General features: G+C 46.5%; 1 protein-coding gene across 3 annotated transcripts; it reads right to left on the reverse strand.

Annotated features, from left to right (window-relative positions):
• Positions 1 to 560: 560 nt before the first annotated feature.
• On the reverse strand, positions 561 to 8381 carry TLCD3A (TLC domain containing 3A). Of its 3 annotated transcripts, none has more exons than XM_042242619.1 (5): positions 4737 to 8375; positions 4090 to 4150; positions 3497 to 3564; positions 3177 to 3272; positions 561 to 2256 (listed from the first exon to the last, which is right to left on the reverse strand). In XM_042242619.1, exons 1-5 carry the CDS (start codon positions 4953 to 4955, stop codon positions 1987 to 1989), a joined length of 714 nt encoding a protein of 237 aa, XP_042098553.1. In that variant the 5' UTR covers positions 4956 to 8375; the 3' UTR covers positions 561 to 1986. The 3 variants fall into 3 exon arrangements, with proteins under 3 accessions (XP_042098553.1, XP_042098552.1, XP_042098554.1); XM_042242618.1 differs by having other exon boundaries at positions 3437 to 3564; XM_042242620.2 differs by lacking the exons at positions 3497 to 3564; positions 4090 to 4150 and having other exon boundaries at positions 4737 to 8381.

An 8381-nucleotide genomic window follows, 5' to 3' on the forward strand; every position in this document is an offset into this window, starting at 1 on the left:
TCCCAAAGGGGCTGTACTGAAACTGGTAAACACAGCAGAGACGTGTTCAAAGGATGGGTGTGATTATCTTCTGCCTAGGATGGGTTGTCATGGTTTTGAAAAACGTGGGAGCAGATGGTGTGTGTGGAGGCGCGAAAAGGCGAATTTAAGGTTGTCCAGGATGTATTACAGAACTCGGGGGACTGGTGAGGTGTTTGCTTGGGAGGCAAGGAGGGACAGATCCATACTCCCCATCATAGTGAGGCAGTGTTCCCTCCCACGCCTTTAGGTTCAGGTTCAGGTTAGTGGGCTGGCTCTGTCTGTGGCCTACAATCGGGTTTCCACCCTCCTGACTCCTAGTAGGGATTCACCTAGGAAGAGAAGAAAGGGCCTAAAGTTATGTGACCACTGGGCGTGAAGTCTAGAACTGTTGGCACCATGAATTACAGAAACACTTTAGAGTGAGGTATGAGTGAGGCCCTCCTAGAGGGTGAAAGCGTTCACACATCCCCTTTTCCCGCAACAGCCCACCTCTGCCAGTTACATGAATAAGAACACAGACCAGAAACACAGACACATAGTCACTGGAAGTTGGCATGAATGTATTTCACAAATGAGAATTAAGTTGGAAAATATTAGTGCAATTTAATCACCACAGGGGTGATTAATAAAGATATACTGACAGTAAACAAAACAGTAAAAAATTACAGCTTGTTTTTTAAACGGCACCCATTAAAGACTGAAATAGTCAAAATTTGAGACACTGTCACACATTCAGTACTTTAAAAAGTTCACAGACAACAATGAATTAAAAGGCACTTTTTAAAAATATCTAGTTTTTCACTGCCACTTGGGAAGAAATTCCATGGTAGCAGTTTCTAAAATCCTTTCTTATTGTTAAGGAGTAATTAGTGTTGGCACCAGAGGATGCTATTTGCAAATGGTAGGTAGCAGTCAGTCCACAAAACATATCTGGGCCAGGGCTGTCTTGCACTCCTGCTTTCCAGCCTTCTGTGGCTAAATGGTGGTAACTCAGAGAGGAACAGGCTTTGGACCACAAGCTCTGGCTTATCAGGAGGCCGTCTAGATGAGACATCTCACGGTTTGGAATACTGAAGTCCATCCTACTCCATAGGAAAAGGAGTGTCAAAGAGTGGGGTCACCCAGTGAATAGCTCAGCAGCTGTCATTTTGTGTTACCCCTGTAGTTTTTAACAAGAGCATCCTGTATGTGTGGATATGGGGGAAGCTGGGCTTGAGGGTACTTAAAAAGAGAACAGTATCTTACCTGTTGACAACAAGCTCATAAGTTTGACATTGGTCTTTCCAAGTCAGCCGGCAGAGGTGCTGACCCACGGGCCTGCCTACCTACTCAGGTGCTTCAGGCTCCCATCCCTGCCTCCTACTGCACCCCGCCAGAGAGACTTATGATTGGAAGTCAGTAGACAGGATTTTATGTTGGCACATGGATGAGAGAATGAGGCAAAGGACCAACAGGTTATTTAGTAAACAAAAAAAACTACCTACCCACAGTGATTTTCCCAGGCCAGCATTACAAAAATTATGTAAAGAACCAAGTCATCACTTGCTTCTGCTGGCCCAGCGTATAGATACTGCCCTGAGTGGTTGGAAAGGTGGGGAGCCACCAATATTAGGACCAGGCAGGTGCCCGGCTGCTTAGCACCTTGGTACCCCTTTCTCCACACCCCCTGTTTCTACCTCCCAGAGCCCTGGAGGTAAGACCCAAGAAAGGATCCTTGGGCTTTGCATTAAAACCACCTCACTGCCAGTGGAGCTCTGACAGGATCCAACAGTTGTTGCTAAGGGAAAGAGTGCTTTTGCAAAAGGGGCAGGTTAGAAGAGGGAGGTGATAGTGAATATCCTTTAGAAAAACTCAAATCCATCTGCTGAACAATACCCAAAAGGCTGAGGCCACCCAAGACACAATTTGCAATTTGGTCCAGGGAATACCGAGTAGGCGGCCTCACTGCCTGACTCATGGGAGCCATCAACTGTCCTTTTTGGCTGGAGGAACATCAAAGAGCCGGGCTGCCTTTTTGCACAGCAGAGAGAACCAGTAGATCTGTGGCGCGATGAGGAAGGCATTGGCCACATTGCAGTGGAAAGGAATGTGGAAGGGCACTCGGAGCAGGCTCAGTCCCTGCTGCCGGCCGTAGGACCAGTACATGAAAGGGAAGAGGAGGATCCGACACAAGAAGAAAGTGGTCAGCGTGAGGATTCCATTCACCTTGTACAGCAGCGTGTGCTGCTGCTTTAGCTGCGAAAGAAAAGAAGAGGGAGGGAGAAAGCAAGGTCACCTTCGGGTTGTGACTAGCCTGAGTCCCACAGGGTTCACGTCAAGCGTCTCCTTTTCCGACACTTGTAGAAAACATGACTAAGCACTGCTGTACTGATGGATGCATACAGTCCCATATTTTTTCCAGCAGTGATATGAAAGCCACCCAGCTGACAGGAGCCCAGAAACAGCAGATTTGAAAATCTGTGGACTTCCCTGGTGGTCCAGGGGTTAAGAATCCGCCGGCCAGTGCAGGGGACACTGACTCAATCCCTGGTCTGGGAAGATTGCACATGCCTCGGGGCAACTAAGCCCGAGTGCCACAACTACCGTACTGAGTTCTCACACCACAACAAGAGACGCGACAATAAGAAGCCCCCACACAAGGATGAGTAGCCCCCAACCACTGCAACTAGAGGAAAAAAACTCGAGAGCACCAGGGAAGACCCAGTGCAACCAAATATAATTTTAAAAACATTTATGACCAGGAAAAATTATATATAAAGTGAAAGTCACTCAGTCATGTCTGACTGTACAATTCCATGGACTGTAGCCCACCAGGCTCCTCTGTGAAATTCTCCAGGCAAGAATGCTGGAGTGAGTAGCCATTTTCTTCTCCAGAGGATCTTCCCCACCCAGGGATTAAACCTGGATCTCCTGGACTGCAGGAAGATTCTTTACTGTCTGAGCCACCATAAAGAACTGGATCAAATGTGAAATCAAACGTACAATCTCCCCCCACTGGCTTCGAAGACCAACTGACATTTAAGTCTGTTCAAGGGTCTCCTAGCCCACTATTCGTAGCACTAAAGGGATTTCTCCAACCACCCCTACCCCTAATCTCCAAGGAAAAGCAGAGTCGGTTCCCTTGGCACTATTTCTGCCACCCCACCCATACATGCCTGGATCAGAATTCTGCCCAGCGATACAAATGGAGTGCTCAGTTCTGCTGTGAAGATGCAGCCGACAAAGAAGTCTCCAAGCTCTCCCCTAAGCTTCTGCAGAGGGAAAGAGGAAAGGGGAAATAAGTAATGGAGGTTGAGGAACCACCGGAAGGAAGGTTCTTAACTGGGGCTCTTGAAAAGGGTAACCCTGAGCAACCATGTGGGGCGGGGGTGGGGGTGAGGGGAAGTACTCAATGGGCCAGGGCAGACCAGCTCACACTGGGGGGCCTCCATAGTGCCCAGAATCCCCAGGGTCCAGAGGCAACTGCATCACACACCAGGCTTGCTCTGAATTTCAGTGTCAGCCAAAAGAGACTGCAGCCCACTTTCGGGTGTTCACTTAGTCCTGCCAAGGACACCGAAGCCAGATCAGTTCCATAAAATGCGTGCCAGGCCCCATGCTTAATGTTAGGGTCCCAATACAGTCAAGAGAGGCTTGTCAACATCTCGCCCTCTTGCTTCTCCTCTTATCCTTTCAGGAAAGCAGCACAGTGTACCCCCGAGGGGAGGAATGGAAACTCTCAGAGCCCCACTTTCTTCATCTACCATAGAGGGCTAACAGTCTAATTATCACGTCTGATTGCTTGCATGTGTGCTAAGTTGCTTTAGTCGTGTCTGACTGCTTGCAACCCCATGGACTGTAGCCCACCAGGCTCCTCTGCCCATGGGATTCTCCAGGCAAGAATACTGGAGTGAGTTGCCATTTCCTCCTCCAGGGGATCTTCCTGACCCAGGGATTAAACGCTTGTCTCCTGTAGCTCCTGCGTTGCAGGCGGATACTTTACCACTGAGCAACCAGGGAACTCATGTCTAATTATTTCTAATAATTTCTAATGACTATTAGAAAGCTGTGAGTTTTTAAACCAAATACCTGTCACCCGGTAGGTCCTCGGGAATGACTCGTTACTCACTCTGCATTCCCATTTCTCTTCCTTGTTGGGTGAGTTTTTTAATGGGGGGAAAAAAGCAGATCGGGGAAGAAATTAAGAGGCTGTTTTGAGAGTCTGCTTTTGTGACATCAAAATAATGTATACAGCCCTCTCTGGGCACTATTAGGGCAAATAACCAGTTGATGGAGCAACTCTCATTTCTTTAAACAGTCTTTATGTTGTATTGTATATCGGTTTTTATCTTTAAAAAAAAAATTATTATTTTACCATGCCAGGTCTTAGTTGCGGCATGTGGGATCTAGTTCCCTGACCAGGGATCAAACCCAGGCTCCCTGCACTGGGAGTTTGGAGTTTTAGCCACTGGATCACCAGGGAAGTCCTTGGTTTTTATCTTCAATGAACTAATGGCAGAACCTTTGACACATGCTGGAGAAGCCCTGAGGGCTAGGGGACCACCAGTAAGGAGGACCAGAAGTTTCAGATGTAATTCCTCCCTACACTGCAGCAGCAGCTGGCAGGAGGGTGGTGGGTGAGGCAACGAAGGGGAGGAAAAGGGGGAATCTGATGGTCGGGGTGCCCGGTTCAACAAGAGAAACGAGCGACTTGGTGGCTGTTGGGAGGCCATTACCTGGGCAATGGGCACAAGGACAAGCAGAATGAACACATGGTGTGTGATCATGAGGCGGTTTTTGCTTAGGAAGTTTCGAAAAATGGTGAGGGAATGTCTGCTGCTCTGGTCCCCGGCTCGATACCACTCACAGAGGTACATGGCGTAGGTGTCATAGATCATGTAGGGAATCAAAAACCAGACATACTCTCGGGCAAGCCAGTGCCTGAAAGAAAGCATATACACGGTCCAGGGAGTAATCACGGGTACCAACTACGAAGGCTCACAGCCAGCCTCCACTTAAACACATTTGCTTTGGCTTTGTACTTCATCAGCTGTCTTGACCCCAGATACTTTACAGTGAAGATGCTGAAACTGACAGGGCGGGTGAACAACTTTTTTAAATTTACAGGGCAAACTTCTAAGTACCAAAGGCTTAGAAAGCAAGGATCCCCTCAGCACCCTGTGTTTCGGTGATTGCCATCACTACTTGCCTACTCATTTGTAATGGGTTTTCTGGTACTGCAATAGAGGCTGACCTTGAGGTAGATACCTCTACTAATGATTCAATCGCCCCACCAAGAAACTGGTTTGGAAGGTGGCCCACATCCCAAATCCAATATTTCCAGTTTAACTCCACTCGTTACTCAGCAGTTGAGTTTCTCTTACATCTGTTTGCAACCCCACTCTAGGGAGTTTCTGGGAAGTAGCCCTGGCCATTTTCTTTATAACTGCACAACTGAACTCAGTGTCACCCATTAAGAAAAATGTGTCTGGAAACGAGCCCAGATCTCAAGGACTACCTTACATTGGACAGATACCCAAAGAGAACCCAGGACAAAAGACAAGTGTTCCCATTTACTTGTCCAAAGGTGTTGAATCAATATTTGCTAAGTCAAAATGATAGTTTTATCACTGTCCCAGAGCAGATTTGAAGGGAAGTCTCTACATAATTTTGGAAATTTTGGTCCCCAAAGAGCCATTCTACAGAAAATATATGTGAAAAAGAAATTAAAATGGTGTACTATCTGGAGGAGGATTAGACTCTCCAAATCAGCCAAGTTTAACAGCGTGCCCACGTGTTAGGTAGATGAAACATTTCACTATTATGTGGCTCAAACTACCCAAACATCAGAATCGCCTGCAGTGCTTGTTCAGGACTTGATACCCCAGAGACTACACATGGTGTGCCAAGAGCCTCACATCTGTGTCTTTCCCTTTGTCCCAGGTGACTTAACCAAAGGAGCTCATCCACTGAACAGGCAACACTGGGAATATATAGAGTGCCATTCACATTCCGGTTCCTGAATCATTCCACACTTACCACAGCAAAACTAAATAATGAGTAAGCTGTAAAACAGGCACACAAGTAATGGCAAATTTAATATTCATGCAGGTAAATTAACAGCCAAGTTCCACTGAGGTTAAAAAAAGATGCAATATTTATTCTACTGCCCATCTGTGGTCTCCACCACTTTCTTGAAGCAATCCCAATTGAAACAACTATGAACTATGAACTATGAACAACAGACGCTCAGCTGAAATGTAACTGACCTCTCCCCTTGAGTGGATCCCAGGGTTTTAAAATTTTGCACACAGTACCAATTCAGTAAGATGAGAAAGTGTGGCTGTCAGAATTCCCCAAAGATTTACTAGCAAGCAATCTGGATTATAAACTTAGCTACCACTAGCCTGGACCTTAACTACTTCTTTTATTAAATGAAGATAATAATCCTTGTCTTACTTCCCTGATAAAGTCATTATGAAGATTAGAAAGTCAAAAGTATGAGAGTCTTTTTATTTATTTATTTATTGGCCATACCGCCATGGCTTGTGGGATCTTAGTTCCCCAACCAGGGATTGAACGTGGGCCCTTGGCAGTGAACGTGTGGAGTCCTAACCACTGGACCTCCAGGAAATTTCTGATGAGAGTCCTTTTATTTTTTAATTTATTTATTTTTGGCTGTGGTGGGTCCTTATGCTGTGCAGGCTTTTCTCCAGCTGCGGTGAGCAGGGGCTGCTCTTTGCAATGGCTCTCTTGTTTCGGAGCACGGGCTCTAGGGCTAGAGGACTTCAGCAGTTGCAACACATGGGCTCAGTAGTTGCAGCTCCTGGGCTCCAGAGCACAGGCTCTACAGTTGTGGTGCATAAGTTCAGCTGCTCCACAGCATGTGGGATCTTCCCAGATCAGGGATTGAACCTGTGTCTCCTGCATTGGCAGGCAGATTCTTTACCACTGAGCCACTGGTGAGCCCTGAGAGTCCTTTTAAATGTAAAAAGTACTGTCCAAATCTAAGTACTTAGGGAATTCCCTGGTGGTCCTACGCTGTCACTGCTGGCAGATCACTGTCCAGGGAACTAAGATCTAGCAAGCCTCACAGTATGGCCAAAACAAACAAACAAAAGTAAGTGCTTAAATAGAGAAATTGCCTAGAGCTGTGATTCTCAGCCCTATTAAGGATCTGGATCTCTTTTAAGATGATGATGAAAGCCCTGGCCCCACACCACATTCTGCATATAATTTGAGACGATTCAGACACCTCCTCCTACCTTCAGACATTCTATATGAAGGCCTAAAGTTCAAGGGCATATGATAGAAAAATATTTGGATGAACAGACTATGAACCCCGAAGGCTTTCCCCCTGCCCCTACATGATCTAGCTGCCTTTAGAGCATCCTTGTACATCCATGTAAGGTGAAGGTGGTGTCTGTCTCCATTCTGCAAGCAGAGAATGAATCTAAGGCATAAAGTTACACAAAAGAAGGACCCTGAAAGCCAAACTCAGATGCCCAAGCCCCTGAGACACAGGGCTAAAGAACTGAAAGTTAATCGTGTGCAGACCTCCTTTCTAAAATGTGTAGCAGCTTTCTGCAGCTTCCCCAGGAGTGCTGTGGGGCTGCATCTGCCTTTATCTCAGCAAAACAGGCACATGTCAAGTTTGACCTGATAGACTAGAGTGAGGGAGCTTGCTGCACCATCAGAACATGCTCAATTAAAATACATATTGAACCCAGCCAAGCAAAAGCTGTTAGCCTTAGATGTATGCAGTCAGTCACTTGACCTGTCTTCTCTCAGCATCTACAGCGTGTTGCCAATAGCTGGTCTTGTCTAAAAAGAGGCAAAAAAAGACAAGTACAAACATCATGATGGCAGGACAAATCCCAAGTAAGATCCAGGCATGGAATTTGCAGGCCACAGTGAGTTAGACGCCCCACTCAGGCTCCCCTGCCATTCCAGTCCCAACAGGTAAAAAGCAGGCCATTAAGCGAGTCACCATGAGAAAGGGATCAGGACAGGCTATTAACTTTCCCCGCACATTTGACAGTCGCTCTTCAATTTATCTGTGAGGAAGAAAGAGTGATTCTGAGAAGACAAATAAAAGGATGGCTTTAAAAGTGGGGGTGAGATGGTGGGAACCACCATTGCACAGGTCTAAATACTATACAAAGTAGAGGCCAGGTCTTCATATGTTTTACCAGATGCACATTTGCTGCCCAGCCCTGGCCTGAGCTCTAACACACACAGGAGTCAGTTTTCCAAAAGATCCAGAAAACTCTTCATCACCTTAATCTTTCAGAGGAAAGGCGAAAGCGGCATTTGTTAAGGAAAGGGATGAGGGGTTTTGTTCCTTTCCTTAGGAGGGCTCTGCTAACCACATTGGACAT

This window comes from Ovis aries, unplaced genomic scaffold (genome assembly GCF_016772045.2).
Source record: "Ovis aries strain OAR_USU_Benz2616 breed Rambouillet unplaced genomic scaffold, ARS-UI_Ramb_v3.0 scaffold_231, whole genome shotgun sequence".
Classification (NCBI taxonomy): Eukaryota; Metazoa; Chordata; class Mammalia; order Artiodactyla; family Bovidae; genus Ovis; species Ovis aries.